The sequence below is a fragment of the Helicoverpa armigera genome, chromosome 21 (genome assembly GCF_030705265.1).
Source record: "Helicoverpa armigera isolate CAAS_96S chromosome 21, ASM3070526v1, whole genome shotgun sequence".
NCBI classification, from domain to species: domain Eukaryota; kingdom Metazoa; phylum Arthropoda; class Insecta; order Lepidoptera; family Noctuidae; genus Helicoverpa; species Helicoverpa armigera.
The window spans coordinates 8,256,323-8,284,110 of record NC_087140.1 but is presented as its reverse complement, the minus strand read 5'-3'; the positions used below and the strand labels follow the sequence as shown (position 1 = coordinate 8,284,110).

At 39.0% G+C, this 27,788-nt stretch overlaps 1 protein-coding gene across 1 annotated transcript in view; it reads left to right on the top strand.

Annotated features, from left to right (window-relative positions):
* Positions 1-26,989, top strand: part of LOC110379278 (attractin) — a 32,174-nt gene extending 5,185 nt beyond the window's left edge. Inside the window, exons 3-27 of the mRNA XM_064040114.1 lie at positions 634-800; positions 1,134-1,214; positions 2,231-2,456; positions 2,831-2,971; positions 3,655-3,800; positions 4,266-4,384; positions 5,021-5,170; positions 5,699-5,807; positions 6,252-6,363; positions 6,823-6,930; positions 7,767-8,160; positions 8,465-8,534; positions 9,063-9,175; positions 9,687-9,797; positions 10,363-10,448; positions 11,186-11,300; positions 12,884-13,122; positions 13,358-13,521; positions 15,151-15,300; positions 15,842-16,067; positions 16,236-16,250; positions 18,640-18,850; positions 20,867-20,972; positions 21,728-21,943; positions 22,835-26,989. Coding sequence (XP_063896184.1) covers positions 634-800; positions 1,134-1,214; positions 2,231-2,456; positions 2,831-2,971; positions 3,655-3,800; positions 4,266-4,384; positions 5,021-5,170; positions 5,699-5,807; positions 6,252-6,363; positions 6,823-6,930; positions 7,767-8,160; positions 8,465-8,534; positions 9,063-9,175; positions 9,687-9,797; positions 10,363-10,448; positions 11,186-11,300; positions 12,884-13,122; positions 13,358-13,521; positions 15,151-15,300; positions 15,842-16,067; positions 16,236-16,250; positions 18,640-18,850; positions 20,867-20,972; positions 21,728-21,930 — 3,562 coding nt within the window. The 3' untranslated portion in view covers positions 21,931-21,943; positions 22,835-26,989. The remainder of the gene's footprint in view (positions 1-633; positions 801-1,133; positions 1,215-2,230; positions 2,457-2,830; positions 2,972-3,654; positions 3,801-4,265; positions 4,385-5,020; positions 5,171-5,698; positions 5,808-6,251; positions 6,364-6,822; positions 6,931-7,766; positions 8,161-8,464; positions 8,535-9,062; positions 9,176-9,686; positions 9,798-10,362; positions 10,449-11,185; positions 11,301-12,883; positions 13,123-13,357; positions 13,522-15,150; positions 15,301-15,841; positions 16,068-16,235; positions 16,251-18,639; positions 18,851-20,866; positions 20,973-21,727; positions 21,944-22,834) is intronic.
* The last annotated feature ends 799 nt before the right edge of the window (positions 26,990-27,788 follow it).

The window sequence follows — 27,788 nt, the reverse complement described above, 5'->3', positions numbered from 1 at the left end:
AATACTATGTAGCTAAATGAATCAAGTATGTGTCAGAGTTCAGTGACAATTTCAATAGATTACATTGTTATTTCAAAGAATTTTAGCTTTCCAACAATTTTCCTTGTTTTATATTGACTCATTCGATCAATAAAATGCGACATGCGAAACAAGTTTGTAACCCCATGTATTCATTTACATAGCCCTTTTTCCGACTATGTTGGGTTTGGATTATGTGTAATCTTATGTATTTTGATTCAAAAATATAAGTCGCCGAAATGCAAGTGTGTAGGATCCGAGGAAAAATAATTAATCTGCTCTGATAATAAAGAAGGCGTTCTTTCAAACCCGCCCATTTGTAACATCATAAACCGTTGACACACGTCTCAAAAGACCCGAAAGCCTCGTTAGTCCTTTTAGGAGCTCCTTGCGTCCATATGCCTTTCTTTTATTTTTTTGGGCAATCATCAAATGATCCCTCTCCGCTGTGGGCTAGCAGCGTGAGGGAGTGTCAGACTCTTTCTTACTGACTAATGCCCGCCATGTTCCTTCTTAAGCCCTTTATGTACCAGACCCGCGGTAACTCTTTCGAACAATCCCGCAGCCCTTTATATCAATATGTTTTGTATTAAATGACCTTCTCTTAAATTTCAGTGGTGTACTAGAAAATGGAGAGTCCAGTTGGACTAGGCAAGTGATAGCGCGTTCAGGCAGCGCGTTGCTGCATTTCTTCAGTGATGATGCATATGCCATGGAGGGGTTCAACGTGACGTATGCAGCTTATTCCTGCCCTTCCAATGATCATCGGACTAATTGTTCTAGTAAGTATTATTTTATTATTGTGACTGGTCGATAATCTGGTGGCCAAGAGCAAAATAACAAGGGATGTCCCTGTCGATTGATTTGGGTTCAGGGATTGCACAACAACTTTAATATACAGAAACCATGTAAAACGTTGATAGATGCCTTAACTAAAGTTTCTCCATGTGGAAACCGCCTTAGTGAGTTACAGAACAAAAATAATAATATAAAGAAAATAATTTAAGAGTCTGAAGGTCCCGTAATCTACGAATCTTGTATCGATCTTCAAGAACCTGAAATTCAAAGCTTCTTGTCTTTCTTTGAGTCTAACAATAAAAATTGATATTTTTCAGATCATGGTGAATGTGAAGATGGGTCGTGTAGATGTGAACCAGAGTGGACAGGGGTAGCCTGTGATCAGCCTTTATGTCCAGGTAAATACGCCATCATATGCAACCAGTCTAACCCCAATATACTGAAACGTTACTTAACTTTAAGTCCCTTTATCACAGCTATTTATGTAAGTGATAAAATTCAGTGACATTTCAAAATTCTGCAGAAATTACAGAATTTTGAAAGCTAGATGATTTGTTATAGTAGTTAGCTTTAACCCAGATAAGAGGTAGAAGCTGATGTACAAGCTACATTGTAGCCAAGTTTCATCAAAGTTGTTCATCTGTGAAAACAAACATACACACTCATAATTACTGTGAAAAATGGCTCATATTACATATAATGCAGACCATAACAAAACCAAATGTGAATAAATAATTAACATTTGTTTTACATTTAAGCATATCTTGACAGCTATCTGTCAACGCAATACAGAGCTATGATAAATGATCACTTGATTACAATGTGTAGTCAAATATATGAGTCGGATGTGCAGTGCATGCAACTTGCATGCATGAAGCATGTTAATATATAGTGTTAGATTGCGTTAATTGGATAATTAGCGTCATTGATACTTGTTAAGTAGATTAGTAGTTTTATTGATTGTCTATCTGATATGTCTGGGTTTTGTCTATGAGTTAGCTCGACGAAACAATTCTGGATGTAGGCTAACGGTTCAAAACTGATGACATTTTTTTTAATGTAACTTTAAGTGACTAACTTTCCTGAAAAGATAGGTAACAATCTGTCATATAGGTATAAGAAATAGTTTTTATTTTTTTCCTACTTATGTGTATAAAACTGGCTTTCGGATTAACTAACTGATACTACTGGTCTAGAATATTTTATACATGGAAGTACCTAACTTTTGGTAGTTCTTTAAAAACTTCAGACTTATTCTTCATTCATGAATGAACCTATATGGTTGTTTAATTTTGTACGCCTATCCTAGGTTTAACATGTAAGGGCCTAATATTTTTTATAAAATATATTTTAACCAAATAAATTATCAACTTTAGCCAAGGCATTTTGAACTCATAAGATTTTTTTACCACAGAGGAATGCAACGCAGCATACGGCGGCGGTACCTGCACTGCCACCGGCTGCGTGTGCTCCGCGCTCCGTCGCGGAACTTCATGCGCTCGCGACGCGTGGCGCGCGGGCTGGGCGGCCGCGCGGACCGGCGGAGCGCCGCCCGTCGCCGCGCATGCGTTACTGCAGTATGGCGACGATCTACTCAGAGTAGGAGGGGAGACGTTCGCGCATTCTGAGTTTTTATACAAGTATGTAATAGTGATGGAACATCTAAAACCTGTACTATGTTAGAGGATATATAAAATTGACGGCTATGATATCAAAATAAATATCCAAAACAATTGTCGATCAAAGGATCACAGGACAGGTTTACGTTTTTATCATTTTTGAACAGGCACCATAGTTCATGAATATGTCTTTGAAATTATACATATTTATTTAGTTACTGGTTTCAGCCCGCGGTTTTACCCTCGTTCTGAGGGAGGTACTTCCCGCAAAGTATATTAAAATTCATGATATTCATAAATTCCGTAAAGAGAAAAAAAAAGCATGCATACTTTCAAGTTTATAATATACTTCCGTATATATCCCAATATTTACATACTTTTATTCTTATTCCCAGATATAAGACGGCAGAACAAGAATGGGAGGTGTTACCTACATACGAGAGTCCGGCAGCACGGTTCGCGCATTCCGCCGTGTTATACGGACACGAACTCATAGTGTATGGAGGGGTCGTTATATCTGATGAGCCGGAGAGGGGGTAAGTGGTACATTAAACTGGTTTTATCCTGTTAATTTATATAGTTATCGGCACGAATCTTGAGCTCTGACCTTCACCTGCGCAAAAGTAATTTATTGGGTCCCTTTTGTGGTGTGAAGTGAGGCGCGGGGCGGGCTAAAGCGGTGATTGAACCGCAATGCATCGCGTCATAGCCGTCACTCGGGATTGGTTCTTTGCTAACAAATCACTTCTGCGCAGATGTAGGTCAGATCTCAAGATTCGTGCCGATAACTATACTTCATTTGAGTAGACACTACAGTCCCAACGGAGCCCTCCAGGGCCAAGGCCTGTCGGGGCTGTTCGAAAGAGTTACCGCGGCTCTGGTACATAAAGGGCTTAAGAAGGAACGTGATGGGTTTTAGTCAGTAAGAGTCTGACACTCATTTGATGCATCATCATCCCCAGAGCCTTTTCCCAACTATGTTGAGGTCGGCTCCTAGTCTAACCGGATGCAGCTGAGTGCCAGTGTTTCCAAGGAGCGACTTCCTATCTGACCTTCTCAACCCAGTTACCCGGGCAACCTAATACCCCTTGGTAAAGCTGGTTGTCAGACATCTTCTGAGTAATTTGTGTCCTTTATTTTAGGGTTATATAAAAGACTAATTACTTTATTTAATTCATCATGTCTATTATGGCTTAATATTTTTTTCATTTTGTTCCAGTGGCGGTCTAGCAGGTTTAGAAGGTCGTGCCGGTGAGGTGACGAACGAGATCTGGCGAGTTCGCCTCAACAGTGAGAGGCCGCAGTGGCATAATGCTACGCCTGTCACCTGTTCGCCTCATAGACAACCGCCGTTGAAGCATTGTGGTGAGATATCTTGGGCATACATACGTACGGTAGACTGCACATCAATGGTAACTGTCATGCACCTTAACTCAATAGTAATGAGTACGACTTTCCTATAAAACTGTTACCACCGACCTGAAGTTGACTGTACTAAGATGGGAAATAAGGAAACCATTTTGTGTATGGACTGAAAGGGAGTGGCAAACTCAGATACCATACATTTTGCTGACGTTGCTTAGTTTTTATCCCAAGCCTCTAAAATATTGCGTTCGAATAAACAAACAGTTGGCAAACAGTGTGTTGCAGAGTTCTGAATACGAAGCAAAGCACTTGTTTCCAGTAATATTCCTGTTTATCAACTAGTGCTCAACAAAATATTTTCCATAAAAACTTAGTTGTAAACTATATTCTTCTAGTAAAGTTAAATAGTCCCTATACACAAAACTTATTTAATGTTTTTTCTACATACATAAGTTTTCATTTCAGGAGGTCTCCACGTATCTGGTCACACAGCAGTACTGGTGTATTTAGGTGCTACAAAGAAGCCAGTAATGTTGGTGTTCTTCGGACATTCGCCGCATTACGGATATCTACATCTTGTGCAGGTTTGTAATAATACTAATTAAATCATTTTAAGCTTGTGAAAAAAGAGTTGAGTAATTGATGACTCATTCATAACATAAAAAAAAAAAAAAACACAAAAAAAAACGCACGCATAACGGGCCTACCTCGCTTAGCATGATGCTGCCATTCTATCCCAGCGGCAGTCGAAACTAACGTTATGACGTCAAACAATTGATTAAATAAATAAAAATATAATATTGTAGCGAGTCAAATTTATCGAAGCTAGCATTGGTAGCCCCGTGTTCTAAGCGAGTCGTCGCCGCCCGCATCGTAAAATACGCGCCTGAACTGGTTATAACCAGCGCTCGCCTTTCCCTTTCTGTCGGTTAAAAAAATACAGAAAATACTATTTTAGTATTATTTGTTGTCTTATTTTGAGGGTGTTTCACAGAAAGATCGCGGAGGCCCAAAACTTGCTACGCTATCACTGACGCCATATCTTTTTACATATAAAAATGAATTGCTGTTCGCTAGTCTGACTAAAACTCGAGAATGGCTGGACCTATTTAGCTTATTTTGGTTTAAAATGTTCCTAGTGGTCCAGGCAGGGAGGTTTAAACGATACGAAGTTTGCCGGATCAGCTGATAAAGTATCTATCTATCTATCTATATTCCAGGAGTACTACGTAGACGAGGGTGTATGGTCGGTGGCAGGCACGCGCGGCTGGGCGGCTCGCGCGGGCTTCGCGCACGCGGCGGCGTGGGACCCGCTCTCACGGAGAGTCTACGTGCACGGGGGCCTGGTGTCCGAGTCTGAGGCTACACAGGTATGAAGGCTGGGAACTTTATGTCGGCAGAGCAAAGTGTGCTAATAATATTACATTATAGTACCTATCAGCCACGGAGTAAGGAAAGATGACCAGAGATGCCATAATACAGGTAGGTCAGGTGCCTTCTTCTAGGTCAAATTCGAATTGTGTTCTTGAAGCAAATACAGTTACGAGTGAACTAACAAGGCGTTCTGGTGCTTTGAAACATCTGTCAACGATTTTTGGTATTATAAAAAATGGTTGAGTCTAAAGAAGGCGAATAAGGGTGAGGACAGTAATGTTCCTTGTCCGACGATTAAATTTAGACAGTATTGCATAAGTGATAAGGTTCAATGTAGTCTCCATATTGCTGGAAGAAGTCTAAAACTACACAATGCTCTTACTGCAAACTGTCATGTTGCCAATGTAAACTACATCTTAAAGTCCAATACTTAAGGTCCATAATATTAAAATAATATTATTTTACTATCCATAATACCTTAATTCTTTATAGTTTTACTTATACAATGTTTTATATTATTTTAGGCGCCTTCAGCATCGTTATTTGAGTACGACCCGGAGCTAAGACTGTGGCGCCCTCTGCAATCTGCGCCTACGCCTAGATATTTACATTCTGCTACTTTTATTACTCCAGGTTTGTACAGAATAGTATTATTAATTTCGTTGTGAGTACTTTAGACATGATTAAAAGACGGATACTTTGTTTTAAAATAAAATTGTGAAAATTTGACAAACTAATAAACGCAAATTGATGACTCAACTTTCACTGCACCATTATATACTTTGATAATCTCAGGTTTACCATTTTTAAATCAATGTAAGCATTGAAAAATTGCAATAACTTTAAGTAAATCATTTTAACTGAGAACAATTTTATCCCAGTATTTTGATAAAAAATACATTTTGTCCCTGATTTTCCAGAGATTTTTATCTACCTATTTCCCAAAAAGGAGGAGGTTCTCAATTCGCATTCTTTTTTATGTTTGGTCGCGTATAAATCCGTCGTTTTAAGACAAGAAATATTGAAAAAAAAATAACTGTAAAACAATTCTAAAATATAACCGTACTATTATTGCAGGTGTAATGTTAGTGTTCGGCGGTAACGCACACAACGACAGCGCGGCCGCGTTGGTGTCCAACCCCGCTGCTTCCAAGTGTTATTCTGCCGGAGCACTGCTGTATGATGTTAGGTGAGGATAACTGGGAATATAGTATGAATATATTATCTTTACTTATGTTATAAATTCGAAAATAAGTAAGTTGGTCATGCTTTCACGTTAAAGCTACTCTGCAATATATTGGAATGAAGGTACAAAGATGGTCTAGTTTAGAGCCTGAACAGGATTTTTACCTGGTTGAGGGAAGCGGTTACCCGGGATGTTGGTGAAATCAAATCTTGGCGAAATCTCAGGGAACAGCTAATAAGAAATTGATTTTACCGTTCAAATGTTGATGTTGGGTGTTTCGTAAAAAAACGTAGGTTGTGATTTGAGAGAATTTGAGCGTGTCGTTAATTCTTCATAATGATAATTTTTCATCATTGCTATAGCTGGTTTTTCATTATAATATAAGACATGTTTTTAATTAAAAAATAGAAGGTTCTCAATTCGACAGATATTTTTACAATAATACTATTACCTCATGTACAGATGCGGCACGTGGTCGGCGGCGGCGTCGCTGGGCGGCGGTGCCCGCGCGGCGCACGCGGCGGCGCCCATCAGCACCAAGGACAGGCGGGCCGTACTCATACATGCCGGGTATGTAATATTTTACAAAAAAAACCGGCAAGTGCGAGTCAGACTCGCGCACGTAAGGTTCCGTACCATCCAAACTAATATTCTATATATATACATATTTATGGATATCGAGCAAAATTAGCAAAAAAATCACGTTTGTTGTATGAGAGCCCCCCGAAATACCTATTTATTCTATTCTAATTTTCAGTATTTGTTGTTATACCTGTAACAGAAATACATCATCTGTGAAAATTTCAACTCTTTAACTATCACGGTTCATGAGATACAGCCTGGTGACAGACAGACAGACGGACAGAGGAGAGAAAACAATAGGGTCCCGTTTTACCCTTTGGGTACGGAATCAGAACCCTAAAAAGCATGCGGTGTTCGCCTGTAAATAGGTTATGCATTTAGCTTGTAACTTATTTACATTTATCAATTTTTCCTTTACTTAATGTAGTAACTGTTGGCATCCCAAATAAAAAAATAAATAAAAATATGTATCAACCGATATCGGGCACAGTGTCCAAGGTACGCCGGTGCTGCTTGTTGTTGGGATTGTTCGAAAGAGTTACCGCGGCCCTAGGACATAAAAGGCTAACGAAAGACCATGATTGATCCAGTCGCCTAACGAGAGCGAGGGCCAAGTCTTCAGGCCCGTTGGCCGCAATTGTTATTATTTAAAAAATGCGATCCTGATAAAGAATATGGCCGCGCTCAAATGCTCCCGACCTCTCGCGAGCACTCTCGACCCTTGGGCGCAAGCGTGTCATCTTGGCCACTTTCGCGTGAGCTCGTGCGTCTTCTCTCGAGCGCTCGTATTATGAATAATTAATTTTACTGATTTCTCCCCACAGTTTCGACGGTCGCCTCCGTTCCGACTCGTTAGTATTCGAGGCGGGTGAGGGATGTACTCGACACACGAGCGAGGCGGCCTGCCTCACCGCCGCGCATCATACTGCTGTAGCCTGCGTGTGGCGGCAGAGGGATAGGGCTTGTTTACCTGTAAGTATATTCGAGGCGGGTGAGGGATGTACTCGACACACGAGCGAGGCGGCCTGCCTCACCGCCGCGCATCATACTGCTGTAGCCTGCGTGTGGCGGCAGAGGGATAGGGCTTGTTTACCTGTAAGTATATTCGAGGCGGGTGAGGGATGTACTCGACACACGAGCGAGGCGGCCTGCCTCACCGCCGCGCATCATACTGCTGTAGCCTGCGTGTGGCGGCAGAGGGATAGGGCTTGTTTACCTGTAAGTATATTCGAGGCGGGTGAGGGATGTACTCGACACACGAGCGAGGCGGCCTGTGTCATTTTATATCTTGCAACAAAAAAAAAATACCCACACTGTTCAAGGACAGTTAATCACATTCGCCCTAAAATGGATTCTATAGAAATACTATCCAAAAAGTGCTTTATTTTGGTTTTACATCAAAAGTCAAACAAACAAATACTTTTTGCAAATAACTTCCAATCTACCGAAAACAAATCCAAGTCCAAATCGCCTCCTAATCAATTAACATGACCTATGTTTTGACCGATGTTATTTGTTACAGCTAGAAGAAGTGGGTTGGAAGGAGTCGTTCGACGGCACGGTGAAGGCGTGTCTAACAGAACCTAGGTTTGGTAAGGGTAAGCATGGTACTATACTATCTCTTCTTCTAGTTTTTGACTGGTGATATAAAACGGCCAGTTACCTCAACATTATACTTAGGCACTTCTTATGACGTATCCTGGCTGTCATTTGCTCAAATATGCAGAAGCTAGAGAGTATGAAGTCTAAGCAAGAGGGGTCGGGATGCTTAGTTAACTGGGCTGAAGAGGTAAATTGGGAAGAGGCTAGTTAAATGATGATTACACAGTAGGTACATCTAGAATGCGATACTCTTATCGCCAAATCTAATCTTAAAACATTAAGGGAGCCAAATTAGATTTGAATATCAATCAAATGGGATTCATTACTGAACTTGGGAATGTCAGGTTTCTGAATACCATGTAACTGTAGTGAGATGACTAATAGATTCAGCTAAAGAAAATACTTAGATGTAGCTTATTATTTTTAAATTTTATATAGGCTCACGTTTGAACACCATTTCACTGGATATTTAGCGACGACGTTGTTTTAATCATAATCCAAATTATAATTACTTACAGATGAACGTCGTTGTTCGCAAGCATCGTCTTGCGCGGCGTGCACGGCTGCCCGCTGCGCGTGGTGCGGCGCCTGCCATCCTTCAGCCATGTATTGTGTCAGACATACACATCAGGTATTAAAGTTAATCTTAATTGCTTTGATTGAGTAGGTACAGGTGCTATAAAATAGGTACAGCATATCTATCAGCCCTTTTGAGCATTATGTATAATATAATTTAGGCCCTGTTAAGCATTGGTAAGTAATTACAGAGTATAAGTATACAAATAATAAATTGGCAAAATATTATAATGAAAGCTACAACATGTGTGTAGTAAATTCCCTGAGTCGCTTGAGTTTTTTGTTAGCTTCTGTGAACTGCTGGACATTAGGAACATTCTGTGAGCTTCTAGACAGATTGAGATATGTACTGTATATGTATATCTTTTTCATACTTGTGTATTTCTGCCTTACTGACATAACAGCGTAATACCTTCTTTACCTTATTGATAGAAGGTACTAGAACTCACATATATATCGCTACCGATCATAACCTTGTATATCAATTTTGTAATCTTTATTTTACCACCGTCGTCCTACCCACAAATTATTTCCCAACATCACAAAATGTCCGTTTTATCTACCAGATGGCGTTATCAATAGAAGAATGCGGATCGGACAGCGAGTCGCCGCGGGAGGCTTGCGGCCGGTACCACTCCTGCGCAGCCTGTTTGGCGCATCAGCATCATCATACACATGTACGTAGTTTTCGTTTATACAAACAAAACCGTTTATGGCGACATCGTTTAGTCTAAACTTTAGTACGAAATACCGGTTAAACTGACCAAAATCACAGGTCCTGGCTGAAAGCTATATGATGCTATACCTGTCACTGGTTATTACAATTAACCATTTTTATGACTGAATGTGAGTAGTATCTTCGATGTTGTTATAACAGATTTTGACTGTATTTAGATTTATATGTAGTGGTGAAATTAACATATAAAAAGTTATTGTACCTACAGTATTTTTGGAAATATGTTTTTTTTCAATAGCAGTTTTACTATTCAAACTAACTTCTAGATTAACTTACACAATTCCAGAAACCTTTTTCTTTTGTATCTTTATTTACATCAAATTTAAAAAAATATGACTCGATATTTGTAGACATTATTATTGTTAAGAACTTTAGATGCATTGCACCATGTGATTGTGTTAATCAAAACCCTAACCAGCCGTCAAATCAGTTTAAAGTTATTATTACTTATGTATAAGGTATATCTCTTTTATTGGACCTTATGAAATATGTTTTTTGTTCATTAGGGATCTGAAGAATTAAGTCAGCGGGCGTGTTTTTGGGATTACGACACGATAAAATGTAAACCAGTGAATTCGTCCGAAGATATTAGGTAAGTCAATAGTTCATCATCTATTATAATATTTATTCTAAATCCTGTAAAACCTTACGAGTTTTAATTCAAAATTGTGTTTGCATTGAATTTTCATAGTTGCTCAGCTTAGCGCAATTTTATTCGGTGTTGCGCTATTTAGCGCAATTTTTGCGCAATAGTCCCTGTTCATAAATTTTGTTCAACATGCACTTCTGTATACAATACTAGCTGGTGCCCGCGACTTCGTCTGCGCAGGTTTAGTATTTCGAACAATATGTTTACAAATTGTAGCCTATGTGTAATTCTGATGTATAAGCTATATTATTGTAAAGTTTCATTAAAATCCATTCAGTAGTTTTTGCGTGAAAGAGTAACAAACATCCATACATCCATACATACAAACTTTCGCGTTTATAATATTAGTAGGATGTAATATATGCTGGACTTAACGCTAGTATATCACTACACAGTATAAAACAAAGTCGCTTTTTCTGTCCCTATATCCCTTTTGTACGCTTAAATCTTCAAAACTACGCAACCAATTTTCATGGGGTTTTTTAAATAGATAGAGTGATTAAAGAGGAAGGTATATATGTATAATAATATAATATGCATTAAATAGTGGGGAAATACTACTATCCCGAGCGAAACCGGGGCGGCTCGCTAGTCCTAAATAAAAAATAATATATAAAGCTATATAAAGACATAATATAAAATAAAGATAAACATAATATAAAGCTATATTTATCGTACAGAAGCGTAGCAGCGGCGGGTCCGTGCAGCGCGCCGTGCTCCACGTTCCAGACGTGTGCCAACTGCACCGCCGAGGAGTGCATCTGGTGTGCCTCCGCCGGACGATGTGTGGATAAGGTATGTTATATTATGTACTTGTGTTAATACTACTATCACTACATCAGTGGTAACTGTCATGCACCTTAATGCAATAGTAATAAGTACGATTTTCCTATAAAACTATTACCACTGATCTGAAGTTGACTGTACTATATGATGCTTTAGTTAAAATTACTAGAAAACTTTGTTGTCCTTAAAAAATAGTCCAAAAAATGTGCGGAGCGTGTTTTGTACTTTAAAAGGGCATATCTCCATACCCAGACCTGCTAGTGCATCTTTATGTTTTGTACTTTGATTACATATTAAATAATCTAATCTAAAAAAATATATACATATATTTCATCTTGAGAGGATAAAAAATAATAATTTGCAGACTGACAGTGAAAAAAAAACCATACTCTATCGGCAAGATTTTAACAGCAATAACCTTTGTGCAATTAAGGCGTTATATTAAACTAGCTTTCCGCCCGCGGCTTCGCCCGCGTGGAATTCGGTTATATTGCGGTATAAATCACAACTATAAGAAAACTTCTCATTCCCACGGAAAAATCTAAGAAGCGCGATGTAACGCTGGATACGATTAGTTGTTAAACCAAAACTGAATGGTACACTGTATTATACGTTTTCCCTTGTGGAGCAAAAACATGCAGATTTTGGGCACTGGAAACCTGGGAACACGCTACATAGAGCTGACCATGCGAAAAACAATGTTTTTCTAAGTGTACTCCAGCAACCCTTAGAGTTTGGCCTTGTGCTTTATTAATGGTCATTGCAAATGAAACCCTTATAGGAAATTGTAGTCTTTTAAATTGAAATGGGAGGTCTGTTGGAATAATCGGAATCCGAGGAATGAGTACACTTTCACCCTTTGCTGCGCCAGTTAAAATAGTGGCTATAATAATGTTCCGCCCAAGCTGAGTGACACGCAGCCTGGTACCATTACACAGTCTAGGGGCATCGAGATTACGCATGAGCATCACCGGAACACCTAGTTTTAGTTTTAATTTATGAGAAGGCACCCCAGATAATTCCAAAGAATTTAAAAACTCCACAGGATATGAGGCACTATGAAAGTACATGTAAAAAAAAACAGTTTAGACGATTAAACAAATTGTACATCATCCCTTGGGAATTCCTCATTTTCGGGGATTCATTATCGTATCATTTAGCTTCTAAATTTACATGTTTATATTCGTTTGCAATATATTACCTTGTTTTAAACGACACACAGCGCCATCTACAATCCATCCATCAAGCAAACAATATTTTTGTTTTAACTCGGGAATATCTATTTTTTCGGGATAAAAAGTACCCTATTATTTAATCCGGACTTCTAACTTTACGTCTGCAAAATTTCAAAGCAATCGGTTCAGTAGTTACGGCGTGAAAGCGGAACAAACAAACAAACAAACTCACTTTCCGATTTATAATATTAGTAAGGATTAGCCTCAATTGGCCGCGAGGTTAAGGAACGGCTTCCTCTTCTAGTGGAAGCTGTAGCATACTTAGTCTTTTGTTACAAATAAATAACTATATATGTTACTCAAATCTGTGTTACAAATTCTATAATACAATACAAAAAAACTTTCTCACCATCACAGAACGCATACGGCGCCTCCTTCCCCCTCGGCGGCTGCCGCGCGTGGTCTACCTCCGGCGGCGGCGGCGCCGCGGGCACGTGCGGCGCGGCGCGCGGCTGCGGCGCGCACGTGTCGTGCGCCGCGTGCCGCGCCGAGCCCGCCTGCGGCTGGTGCGACGACGGCGCCGGCGGCGGCAGGGGCCTGTGCCTCCCTGGTGGGGCTAGGAGACCGCATGCGCCTAGAGTCTGTGCTCAACATCGGTCAGTTGTGTTTCGTTTGTCCCACTGTCTTATAGCATGCACCAGATTTTTTTTTAACGACGTCAAAAATCATCAAATGACCTCTCCCGCTGTGGATTAGCAGCGGTGAGGGAGTGTCAGACTCTTACTGACTAAAAACCGTCGTGTTCCGTCGTAGGCCTTTTATGTACCAGGGCCGCGGTAACTCTTTCGAACAACCCGCAGACACCTGACTTAACATGAGTTTTGTTTCTAGGTGGCACTTCACAGCATGTCCGGCATGCCAGTGCAATGGACACTCGGTATGTGATGCTGCAGCGCGTTGTATGCAGCCGTGCGCCGGCCGCACGGTGGGCGAGCACTGCGACGTGTGTGCTGCCGGACACTGGGGGAACCCGCTCAATGGGGGAGTGTGTCAACGTAAGTATCACTCGGTATGCGATGCTGCAGCCGTGCGCCGGCCGCACGGTGGGCGAGCACTGCGACGTGTGCTGCCGGACACTGGGGAACCCGCTCAATGGGGAGTGTGTCAACGTAAGTATCACTCGGTATGCGATGCTGCAGCCGTGCGCCGGCCGCACGGTGGGCGAGCACTGCGACGTGTGCTGCCGGACACTGGGGAACCCGCTCAATGGGGAGTGTGTCAACGTAAGTATCACTCGGTATGCGATGCTGCAGCCGTGCGCCGGCCGCACGGTGGGCGAGCACTGCGACGTGTGCTGCCGGACACTGGGGGAACCCGCTCAATGGGGGAGTGTGTCAACGTAAGTATCACTCGGTATGCGATGCTGCAGCCGTGCGCCGGCCGCACGGTGGGCGAGCACTGCGACGTGTGTGCTGCCGGACACTGGGGGAACCCGCTCAATGGGGGAGTGTGTCAACGTAAGTATCACTCGGTATGCGATGCTGCAGCCGTGCGCCGGCCGCACGGTGGGCGAGCACTGCGACGTGTGCTGCCGGACACTGGGGAACCCGCTCAATGGGGGAGTGTGTCAACGTAAGTATCACTCGGTATGCGATGCTGCAGCCGTGCGCCGGCCGCACGGTGGGCGAGCACTGCGACGTGTGTGCTGCCGGACACTGGGGGAACCCGCTCAATGGGGGAGTGTGTCAACGTAAGTATCACTCGGTATGCGATGCTGCAGCCGTGCGCCGGCCGCACGGTGGGCGAGCACTGCGACGTGTGCTGCCGGACACTGGGGAACCCGCTCAATGGGGAGTGTGTCAACGTAAGTATCACTCGGTATGCGATGCTGCAGCCGTGCGCCGGCCGCACGGTGGGCGAGCACTGCGACGTGTGCTGCCGGACACTGGGGAACCCGCTCAATGGGGGAGTGTGTCAACGTAAGTATCACTCGGTATGCGATGCTGCAGCCGTGCGCCGGCCGCACGGTGGGCGAGCACTGCGACGTGTGTGCTGCCGGACACTGGGGGAACCCGCTCAATGGGGGAGTGTGTCAACGTAAGTATCACTCGGTATGCGATGCTGCAGCCGTGCGCCGGCCGCACGGTGGGCGAGCACTGCGACGTGTGCTGCCGGACACTGGGGAACCCGCTCAATGGGGGAGTGTGTCAACGTAAGTATCACTCGGTATGCGATGCTGCAGCCGTGCGCCGGCCGCACGGTGGGCGAGCACTGCGACGTGTGTGCTGCCGGACACTGGGGGAACCCGCTCAATGGGGGAGTGTGTCAACGTAAGTATCAGTTAAACTGTAGGTCCCGGCTGTCATTGAACATCCTTGACTGTCGTTACGGGTAGGTCTGACACCAGTCTAACCAAGGGGTATCAGGTTGCCCGGGTAACTGGGTTGATGAGGTCAGATATGCAGTCACTCCTTGTAAAGCACTGGTACTCATCTGAATCCGGTAAGACTGGAAGCCGACCCCAACATAGTTGGGAAAAGGCTCAGGAGATGATGGATATACCTGGAGCTCGGCACTTAGGTATACCGATAAGATCGGAGTGTGTCAAATCACGGATAAAGATCATTCTCAGCTCAAAACTACCACTATCTTCAACCATCTAACATAATCCCCCTCTCTTCCAGCATGTGAATGCAACGCGCAAGCGGTAGCCTGCGCCCCCGACACGGGCCGCTGTTACTGCAGTACTAAAGGACTGGCGGGCGACCGATGCGACAAATGCGACAACACCAACCATTATCACGCCGATATATATAATAAGGGGGCTTGTTATTGTGAGTATTGTGTATTATATTGCTCGCTAAAGTAATAGACTCAAATTAAAATTTAAAAATGTTTATTTAATTGTATGTATTAGGCTTATAAATCAGTACTTTTTGGACATCAAAAAAATGTCCACCTGTCACTATTTCCTGTGTTTTTGCTGGGAACTTTCGAACTCTCTTATACATATACTCTTCTTATGTACTGTCTTATGTACTTTCGCATGAACTCTCCTATTTACTCCTCTTATGTAGGTACCCTTTTTATGTACTCCCTTATTATGCACGCCTTTTATTTACTCCTTTTATGAATCACTAACTATATTCTGCTAGATTAAGCAATAGTAGTTACATACTATAGTTAATGTGTCCTATTTTTTATAATTTAGTTTAATCTTATGTAATTTTTGTCACCTGATTGCCAAGAAAGGTTGTGTTTTTTTTAAATTATATTTTTAGTAGTTAATAGCCTCACTAAGTGCATCAGATTATTATATCTGTAACGTAAGTGATTGAAATGAATAAATAATTAAATCCCCCATTTTCTCCCCAGATGATTTAGCAGTAGACTACCAATTCACCTTCAACCTATCAAAAAAGGAAGACCGTCATCTTTCTGCCATAAACTTCCGCAACGCGCCGGTGAAGCCGGACGTGGACGCGGACTTCAGCATCACGTGCTCCGCGCATGCGCGCATGAACCTCACCGTGCGGACTCGCAGCGACGTCGCCGAGAGGACGCTGTTTAGCGACGTCAATTGTACCAACTTTAGATATAAGTAAGTGTTTTTTAATTATTATTAGCTTCCGCCGAGATAACTGCTTCCTACAGATAGTCGGATGGTGACAAAAACTTCTGTTCATCATAGAGAAAACAGCATCATTCTGCCGAATTCCGAAATGCCCCGGTGAAGCCGGATGGTGACAAAAACTGTTTTTAGACACAGGATATTCTTTTTTAGGTACACCAATTTTACATGTTTGATCTTATATCGACACAGTTAAAGTATTTAGGTGACATAAGGTAGGTAGGTATTGTTCATGATAAAGACCGACTTTCGGCCATAAACTTCCGCAACGCGCCGGTGAAGCCGGACGTGGACGCGGACTTCAGCATCACGTGCTCCGCGCATGCGCGCATGAACCTCACCGTGCGGACTCGCAGCGACGTCGCCGAGAGGACGCTGTTTAGCGACGTCAATTGTACTAATTTTAGATATAAGTAAGTGTTTTATAATTATTATTACCTTTCACCAGCGTCCCGAAACCGGATGGTGATAAAAACTTACTCATCATAAAGAAGATTTTGTCATATACTTCACCTTCTTAGCGACGTTAATCGCACTAATTTTAGATATAAGTAAGTTTTATTTAATCAATACTAGCTTCCGCCCGCGGCTTCACCCGTGCCCGGAGATAACTGCTTCCCGTAGCCGGATGGTGACAAAAACTGTTCGTTAGGTTATTAGGTACAAAAATTTTACATTTTTGATCTCATATCTAGTTAAAGTAAGTGACATAAGGTAGGTATTATTCATTATAAAGTAGACTCTCGGCCATAAACTTCCGCAACGCGCCGGTGAAGCCGGACGTGGACGCGGACTTCAGCATCACGTGCTCCGCGCATGCGCGCATGAACCTCACCGTGCGGACTCGCAGCGACGTCGCCGAGAGGACGCTGTTTAGCGACGTCAATTGTACCAACTTTAGATATAAGTAAGTGTTTTTTTAATTATTATTACCTTTCACCCGCACCCCGAAACCGGATGATGATGAAAACTTACTCATCATAAAGAAGATTCTGTCATATACTTCATCACCTTAGCGACGTTCACTGTACCAACTTTAGATATAAGTAAGTTTTATTAAATTATTATTAGCTTCCGCCCGTGGTTTCACCTGCATCCAGATACCTATAGCTGCTTCCTGTAGCCGGATGGTGACAAAAACTGTTCGTTAGGTTATTAGGTACAGCAATTTTACCATTTTTGATCTCATATCTAGTTAAAGTAAGTGACCTATGGTAGGTATTGGTTCATTATAAAGAAGACTTTCGGCCATAAACTTCCGCAACGCGCCGGTGAAGCCGGACGTGGACGCGGACTTCAGCATCACGTGCTCCGCGCATGCGCGCATGAACCTCACCGTGCGGACTCGCAGCGACGTCGCCGAGAGGACGCTGTTTAGCGACGTCAATTGTACCAACTTTAGATATAAGTAAGTGTTATTTAATTATTATTAGCTTCTGCCCGTGGTTTATAACTGTTTTTCATAGCCGGATGGTGACAAAAACTGCTTTTTCCATCATAAAGAAGACTTACTAGCTTCCGCCCGTGGTTTCACTTGCGTCCAGATACCTATAGCTGCTTCCCGTAGCCGGATGGTGACAAAAACTGTTGTTAGATAGTTAGCTATTCTTTATTAGGTACACCAAAATTGGTGATCAACATTTTTGATCTCATCTCTAGTTAAAGTAGGTGACATAAGGTAGGTTTTATTCATTATAAAGAAGACTTTCGGCCATAAACTTCCGCAACGCGCCGGTGAAGCCGGACGTGGACGCGGACTTCAGCATCACGTGCTCCGCGCATGCGCGCATGAACCTCACCGTGCGGACTCGCAGCGACGTCGCCGAGAGGACGCTGTTTAGCGACGTCAATTGTACCAACTTTAGATATAAGTAAGTGTTTTATAATTATTATTACCTTTCGCCGGCTGTTTATAACTGCTTCCTGTAGCCGGATGGTGACAAAAACTGTGGTTCATCATAAAGAAGACGGCATCTTTCTGCCATAAAAAGTAAGATTTTTAATTTAGTTCATCGTCAACATAAACGACTTTTCTTTAAAAAAAAAAACACAGTAAATAGTTCTGTTAAAGACGTTTATGTTGTCGCTGAACTTGGGGTTAACTAATTGTACCTCGATGGTGCTTAAAGGTTAGAATTATATGTATGTGATAGTTCAATTTTATTTGTCACTTAAAAAACAGATTTATTACAAACCTATAGTTTTAATTCTAATGGAAATTAGACATCCTGTAATAAACACATTGTGCGACATTATCTTCAAAATGATTATGTTTATTTAAACTTAAGTATGTGCCAACAAAGTTCCAAAATAAATGAACCAATTTCAACATGGTTTACTAAACTAATAATATCGATCATTTGTTTTTTTTCGCAGGAATTACATGATATTTTTCACATGCTCTAATTATAAGGTTTTCACTTTTTTTTTCTTTTTTTTCACTCGAAAGTTTAGTACATACAATTTTTTTTTAATACAATATACTTATAAAACACTAACACTAAATATAAGCTGATTATATGTCCCTATTTTGGTTCGTCAGGTTCGCAAAGTCCGACCACGCTTTCGGTGTCGAAGACAACGTGACACTTACGACGTTTTTCGTCTACGTCTACGACTTCCGGCCGCCATTGTGGATCCAGATATCTTTCTCTCAATACCCGAAGTTGAATTTACAACAATTCTTCATCACTTTCTCTTCGTGTTTTCTACTTTTGTTGCTCGTGGCGGCCGCTTTGTGGAAGATTAAGCAGGTTAGTGGGTTTTTTAAATTATATGTTCATATATCTTATCTTATAAGGGTGCTTACATAAAGAAACAGGTTGCCGGTACAGACAAACCTGTACGGGTAGGTACCGATCAGTGCAGGTATAATATTTCAATACAATCCTATTGACTCACTTATAAAGAAACAGGTTACCTGTTTACCTGTTTCATTAGAATATTATACCTGCACTGATCAGTACCTACCCGTACAGATTTGTCTGTACCGGAAACCTGTTTCTTTATGTAAGCACCCTTATCTAGTATCATTATCTCCCGAGCCTTTTCCCAACTATGTTGGGGTCGGCTTCCACTCTAACCGGATTCAGCGTACCAAGTACCACCCAAGTAGCATTTGGGGTTCTATATAAGATGTCTAGTCGTTCACATGTACTCTACAAGCTGTGTATGTCAGCTGTACATGAGCTGTATAGCTTGCTATAATGCTTTTATTGAACCAGTTTGGGCACAAATTAGACAGCCTTAAGTTCACTATGGCTGTACATTAGAAGTATAATAGCATTATAATAGCAGTTTAAGTAGTAACATCGGACTTAAGGCTGACTTAAGGCACTATATGGAACGCAGTGTGAACCATTCAACGTGCATGAGTGTAATAAAGAGTAATAAGTGGCTAAATACACAGCCTTCACAGTTAAAATCGGACAAAAGTACTCCAGTAAGCTACCTTAAATTCACTTGTGTCCTAAATTATTTCCACATTTTAATATATTAGTTTGTCAATTTTAAAAGGAGTGCATGGATTCGGGGCAAACTAACTCCGGCGGATTATTATTATAATATAACACGCAGTAGTACCTGTTTTATATACTATATCATGTTAATGCCATGGGAATGCAACTTTATCGTGAAATGTATACATATTGACAATTAAAATTTTCACGCGCCTCTGTAAAAACGCTTTATTCATTTTGAAATATTTAAAACTGGCTGAGAGGAAAATTTGCATCTTCAGTTTTTTATATTTTATTGGCATTATAATTATACTACGGTAATTAATTTTAACATGAAACCAAAACTCATTCGCTCAATCTGCGTATTTTGTGATAAATCTGCATTAATCTTGTAGATTTATTTGGTAAATATTTTAGGTTACGTAGAACAAAATGGTGGAAATGAAATACGGCTATGTGAACTGTTATATAGCCCTTCTAACAGCTTACAGTCCACATGTGAATCATTTAAACACCTCTGTACAGGTAGTAAAAAAAAGGTTATTTTAAGTATCACAAACAAGTCCTAATACAGCTACTGGCTGTATATCAGTCTCAGACAAGTAGACATAACAGCCTTTGGCTTTATAAATGACCAGAAGTGTTTTATTAAAATGCTAGCTCTATAACATCGAACAAGTAGGCCGTTAAACAGCGGTTGCCGTATCTCTACCCTACTATAATGCTCTTAGTCAGAAAGCTGACTAAAGGATAGTTGTTAGAGTATTATAACACCCATAACCGTATAAAAGTATTACTCTACACTCCTGTAAGTCCCTTAGACAGGCATAGGTGTAATTAATTACAATAATGCAGCTTATACATCACGAGTGAACTGTAGTAATGCTTTAAGTTCACATTGGAACTAAATGTGTACTCTTAAATGGAACAAAATGCTACTTGGGCAGTGTTTTACAAGGAGCGACTGCCTTTCTGACTTCCTCAACCCAGTTACCCCAGTACTCCTTGTTAAGACTGGTAGTGAACTTTACTGAATGTGGTGTGATAATTAATGAGGTGTTATTAATAATGTAGACTATAACTGATCGACAGTCATTTTATTCCTTTGCATCTACATAATGAAAACCTCTCATATTTGAATGTGTTCCTTAACGGAAATTAGTAAAATAAATAAGTGTTAACTATAAAACATATACCGTCGTACTTTCAAACACTTTTTTAGACAAGTATTCAAGGTTTTGTAGTAAGGCTGATATCGTTTAAATCTAATTCCTAGAGTATTGTCAGTAAAACCTATTCTTATTCTTTCAGAAATACGACATGTACAGAAGACGACAGCGACTGTTCGTCGAGATGGAGCAGATGGCGTCGCGGCCCTTCAGCCAAGTCTGCGTCGAGCTTGAGAAGGGTGGGGCAGGTTCGTACTAGTTTGTACACATTTGTATATATTCCGTTCAGAAATACGACATGTACAGAAGACGACAGCGACTGTTCGTCGAGATGGAGCAGATGGCGTCGCGGCCCTTCAGCCAAGTCTGCGTCGAGCTTGAGAAGGGTGGGGCAGGTTCGTACTAGTTTGTACACATTTGTATATATTCCGTTCAGAAATACGACATGTACAGAAGACGACAGCGACTGTTCGTGGAGATGGAGCAGATGGCGTCGCGGCCCTTCAGCCAAGTGTGCGTCGAGCTTGAGAAGGGTGGGGCAGGTTCGTACTTGTTTGTACACATTTGTGTATTTACTATCATATTGAGACTGTACTTTTGTCACATATCAATAATATTTGCGAATGTGGGCACATTCGCCAAAAAAATGTTATTGAAATATATTCTTTTAGATATACTTTTCAATGGTGTTGCCACTAAAGAATTACACAGTATTTTTTTTTTGAGAATGCCTGATTCAAATGCTTGCCGTAATAGCATTGTTCATACGACGAATAAGTGTCCATAAAATATGTTACAAAACCCCGGTCCGACCCACGAAGGTAACATTAAGTATTTGCTCGAGTTTCCATTGATGGAAATATCTTAACGATCCCATCGAAAAAAAAACTAAATAAAAAGAACTTCTAACGAATAATTGCGAAAATCATGTGTCGAAAAGATGGCGCTCATTTCGAATTTGTATACAACATGAATCTTAAGTGGACCTTACTTTTCATTTCAGGTTCAGGAGTACCAGCCCCCGTAGCACTAGAACCCTGCCGCTCCGGGCGGGCCGCAGTCCTCTCCCTGCTGGTCCGGCTACCGACAGGCGGCACGGGGCGGGCGCCGCCGCTGGGCGGGCTGGCGGTGGCGTCGGCGCTGGTGACGCTGGGCCACCACGCGCCGCATCAGGCGGTGCAGGCTAAACGTCCGCGCCATCACTGACCGAGCCGCACAGGTAACATATATTGTAAAATCATAACTTATCTTTTAATTTTCTCTTCCCTATCGCATCTCTCTAAGGTTTGCTGTTAGAGAACCCAGTTCTGGGTTAAACCCGGCTTTGTGTGTCTTTTAAATGATTTGTGTACAATAAAGAATAATAATAATAACTGATTTATCTAACAGTGCTAGTAAATACAACAAACTTTAGTAGTTACACATACAATAAAAGAACATAATAGAAATGAGCAAAGACGCCAGTCCATTCGCGTCCACATCGGTGAAAATCAGCGCCGCGACTCTGTCTTGCATAGGGCTGCTGTATAATATGTTGAGCGAGGACCATTTCGCGTGATTGTGACGCATATTTTCCCCCCATTTTTTTATTACCATGTTTTTTATGTATATTTGCTGGTTCTGTTTTGTGTTTGATGCGTCACAAACGCGAATAAATGTTTGACTTTGAGTCCCTGTGATCCAACCTCCCACCCATCAAACAAGCATTAGTCAGTCCCACTGGCCACGCAATGCCCTAAGTATGTGGGAGCTGCTGCGTAGTCTGTGCCTAAGTGAGCCGCATCGCTTACGGATAATTAAATTGCGCAGAAATCTACTCCGGCAAACCCTGACGCTACCTATAGAGCCTGCTATGTGCCCACCCGATCACTAATGTCATTTTTTTTGTCTAGCTTGTAGCCAAAAAAATATAACCAGCTTTACCAAAGCGTACCATGTTACTTAATTGAGGAATTGTGTCGAGTGGCAGATTTTCCATTTAAGTGGACTGGTTCTGATATGCTGGCAAGTCGACCCATAGGTACAATCTTGGAAGGTTTTATATAGGAGTAGCTTAAATTAGATTCATATTTTTCGTTAAAATAACACTTTTATTATTTCCTTGTTACAGATACGGACACCGATGTATATAGACAATGTATGTATTGAACTTTGTACATAGGACACTAGTAGTGCATTGCTCAAAGTGTAACATTATATAAATAATACTCAGTTATTCTATCGTTTGTATGACTTAATGCCCAGTTGGACAAACACGCGTGATCTAGCCATTTTTATATGTAGCGACACAAATTTTGTTAAAAAAATATCGATTCAGATAAATCGGATTTTTATCGATACTAAAAATCGATTTTATAAATATTATAAACTTGATAAATATGACTGTAGTATCTTAAGCAAACGTGTTCTCGTGCTTAAACAAAATAAATAAAGACTGCTGAAATATATCGATAAACTAACATTATAAATCAAAATACAATATCGATAAAAAATTCCCCAACACTATTGTTTAACAAAATTTGTATCACTACAAAAGCCACGCTACAAAAATCATCGACAAAGTTGTTTTTTGTATAAAATGATACTAATTAAAAAACATAGTAGTCTTAAGTACCTAACCACACTTCCATATATGAAAGTTGCCAAAATACTCTAATTTGTATCACTTTTGAACGTTCCACGTTTAGGAAGCTAGTTGCAGTTTGTATTGGAAATTAACTGTTAAAAATATTATGATTTGGATATGTGGAGAGAAGATTTTTGGGTATCACAAATAATTATTGCACTGGTTAACATAACGTCCATATTAAAAATAAAAATTGGTTATGACAGAATTTCTGTTAAATATGTAAGTAGATTTAGTTTTATCACGTCAAATTATGTGACTATTTCAGATTCTTTTATCTTACTATTTAAAAATATTTTCTTATGAACTCACTTGTTTTCACGTTTATGTAATCGTACACCTAAGTTGGTAATCGTAAAAAGGGTTGGTAATCGTAAAATACATAAATATCTTAGCAACTTTTCACTAAACTTTTTTAGGCAAACATATTAAAATAATTTACAGTGCGTGTGAGGTATTTATGCGTCTTAACTTAGCTCTTTTGGCTGTGCAATAGAGATTTTATGAATAAAATTGTTTACTGTACAGCCTATCAGTTAACTCAAACTCTACAACATACTTCGGCACTAGTATATGTTTAATTAAAATGCCATCTTCTCTCCACATATCCTAATCATAATGCTTCGAAATTTCGGACCGGGTTCTTAGATTTAGAGATCATTGCATTTTCTAATTTATATTTCGTAATTTTATTTTTAAGGGCTTATAAATGCTGATGTGTTTTGCCAATATGTTGATGAAATTATTTATTTAAAAAAAGCAGCTTGTTCGAAATGTGTGGATGATAAAAAGGAAGTATAAAAAAATAATGAAGAATGAAAATATTATTTTAAATACCTGAAATTAATGTATTATTTGGCAACTTATTGAAATTCACTATTTCTTTTCTATGTAAATGGTGGGGTAGGCAGCTTTAGATTAAAAAATGTTAAATTACTTTTTATCCCATTTTTTTGCCATAAAGGCCACACTTTACTTTTCTAAATATTTATGTTTTGGCAGCTTACAAACATCCAATTAGGTATATTCTAGAGAGCAAAAGACCTGAGATATAAGGTATTAAGGCATTTATTTCGCCAAATTGTACAGCCATCATTTGAGAACCAAATCTGGAGTAAAATTATAAATAACAACTTGGCAAAACACACCAGTTAAATCGATATTAGTCCTAGTGTTGTCGCGTTGTCGATAAAATATCGATGACTTGTAATTTATATGATATTTATTTTCTCAATTTAATGTTTTAGCTAGCAAATTGAATGCTTGCAAGATTATATTAAAATGCGGCGTTTTGGAGGGTGATGTCGATCAAAATGAAATATAAATATTATCATTTATACACTAATATATTTATTAATTATTTAATTAATAAAAATGAAATACTGTTATACCTGCAATAACTGAATCAAATGCAAAATATTTTTAGTCGAAATGGGGAAGAAAATCTTCATACACTTAATTATTTCCTTTAGCAGATAAATTGAAAAATTATTGACATCATCCTACAAAATAACCACAAGATAAAAGACAAGTTTTTCACGTTAAAAAAACATATTTTGTCGTAGTAATTTTTTTATAATAGTTTTTGTAATGCGTTGGTCAGTGTTGAATGTTTGAAAACAACGATGTAATATATGCGTATCATCACAATTTATTGTTGGTTTAGAAGTTATACTTAATATCCTTTTTAGTTTAGAAAACCACTTCGGTTTAAAATTTTCGATTTGCTCATCTGTTGGCAGCTATGTTGAATAAGAATAGGTAATGCAAGAGAAAATTAGACGTATTAAAATATTTGTTAATTTTGGGGGGGCAATACCGCAAATGCCAGTGAACCACGACTTTATTCCTGTAACTCAGCATGTCTGTTTGTTTGTCGCGCTCTCACGCCAAAAATACTTAACTGATTTTAGTGAAATTCGGTAAACAGCTGCTCAGGGCCGGCGAAAGAACATAGGGTTCTTTGGGTGCAAAATGGATTCAAATTGTCAATTCAAAAATCCAGTTCATAACTTCTAAACCAACAATAAAATAATAATAAATAAGTAACATTATCTATACGTAAAGTCACTACTACATATATAATAATTAGATGTAAATAGTGTCGCTTGATATAAGATTACGGATATTCATATTTTTATTACGACTGACATGTAAATTATGTAAAATATAATGTATTTTATGTTTGTTTGTGTGAACGCATTTAGTTGGTGAATGTTGTGTTGGGTTTTACAAGAAAAAACTTAATAATACACGTAGGTATTCAAATATTAGTAACCAACTTCCCAAAAATAAGGTTCTTATTCAGCAAAAATATTTGAGCAGCATTCCTGTTAAATAATAGAGTGAAGGAGATAGATCTCACCAACAAGACTATGCCCACCTTATTATAAAACGTAGTTTTATGCAGTAGCGGAATTAGTGCTAGGTTTAGTCCATTAACTTAGTTCAGGTAGTTTAAACCTAGAACTAAAGCTGGTAATTTTCAAGACCACGTTTTATAATGGGATGGACTGAGTTTTAAGTTTCTATTAAACTCAATAATATACAAGAAACTGTCTTTGCAATATGATTGAAAATATTTTTTGTGGGGTTTTTCGATTTTGGGATCACCCCAAACTGAATTCGAAGTTCGAAGGGCTGAAATGTTATAATTTTACAGGTGACATTTTTAGCATCGATAGCAAAGATTTTTTTTTTCAAATGTTGTATAGTGATCTAGACACAACATTCACACACATTTTTGTATTATAGCCTTAGATGTAAAAGACGTATTTTATCTAAATAATAATAATTATTGATAATATGAGCTAACTTTGTACGCAACTTAATAAATCGTTTTTAGTCCAACATAAATATTTTTATGCCTTATTTAGTATTAATTAGTTATGATAGTTAATATCATCGCGAATTTGTAAAAAGTATCGATATTCTGAATATTAAATAAATAATAAGTGTAATATTTTTTTCTGCTTCTTTTTTTACTTTTTTATTGCAGCAATGAATTAATATTATGGTCATTTTGAAAAAAACATGGCGACCTATTGTTTTTAAATTAAATACTAATGAAATAAATAATTAACAGTCAAAATGATCTCAGTGTTTAAACAGAATTTTTCTTTTAATGGATAATTTGAATTGTTAATTTATTAAACTCAGTGGCAAAATGTTTTCACAGGCGAAATATTTAATTTTTATAAGAAAATTCAAAATGAAATAATGTTCTATTACCTCGAATATATTGTTTTTACCTAGCTGAGTAAATAAAGCTCTCTATTGCATGCCATTAAATAAAGCTCGCTTGGTAAATAAGTATGTAGTCAATAAATATTTCGCCTGTGCAAAATTATTTCTATGACTGAAGTTGTACAAAATACATAATGGAAAATAACAGAATTTTGTGAAACTAAGTTTAACACGGGTTATTGTAATCATGCGAACACGTAATCGTCAAATAAAATCGTAATCTCAAAATAAAGTTGGTAATCGTAAAAATGACGAAATATTTTTTCGTAAAAAGTTTGTAAAAAACAAAGTGCTTGATTTTTGTTTAATATTGAATTGTAATAACTCGTGTTAGAATTTTAGTAAATATAAATGGTATTTTACAATGGTAAATTCATGTAATATGACTTTTTTTTTTTAAATAAACACGACAGAGTTGCTATTTTAATTTTCTATGAAAATCGTATGATTTTAACATGTTATGTTGAACATGCATTTATTTAAATGTAATAATAAAATCTCACTTATTGATAATGTTTGAATAATTTAGATATTGACAATTTAATTTGAACTGTTTTAAAAATTTAAATCTTTCATTGAAGTGAATCATTGTTGTTTAAATTCTAGTTTTATTTTTTAAAACATATGTTTTTTTTCCTTTGCTTTAAGTAATTATTTATACCTAAATATATATAGTATTGTACACTTAAGTGAATTTCAGTGTTAAACAATTATTTTTTAAGATTTATTTCAGTTAATAAAAAGATTTAAATTATTAAAACAGTATTTATTTATTTGTTGGTTTTATTCAATTTCTTTGACAGCTAAAATTATTAAACTTCAACATTTTCTATTACCTAATGAACTATAGGTACTTATTAATGATTTGAGTATATAAAGACAGCAATATTTTATAACTAACAAAATATGATTGATATAAATGTCTTCGTCTAAACATTGATTCAAGACACAATAGCCTTTACGAGTAAACAGATTTTTTGATGAAATCATGACAGTTCTGGGCGCATTCCGTGCATGTACGGTAGACCGCACATCAGTGGTAACTGTCATGCACCGTAACTCAATAGTAATAAGTACGATTTTCCTATAAAACTGTTACCACTGACCTGAAGTTGACTGTACTTTCAACTAAAGTCCATTAACACAAAATTACAAAACACCGAACACTCGAATAAATAAGAAATGTAAAAGC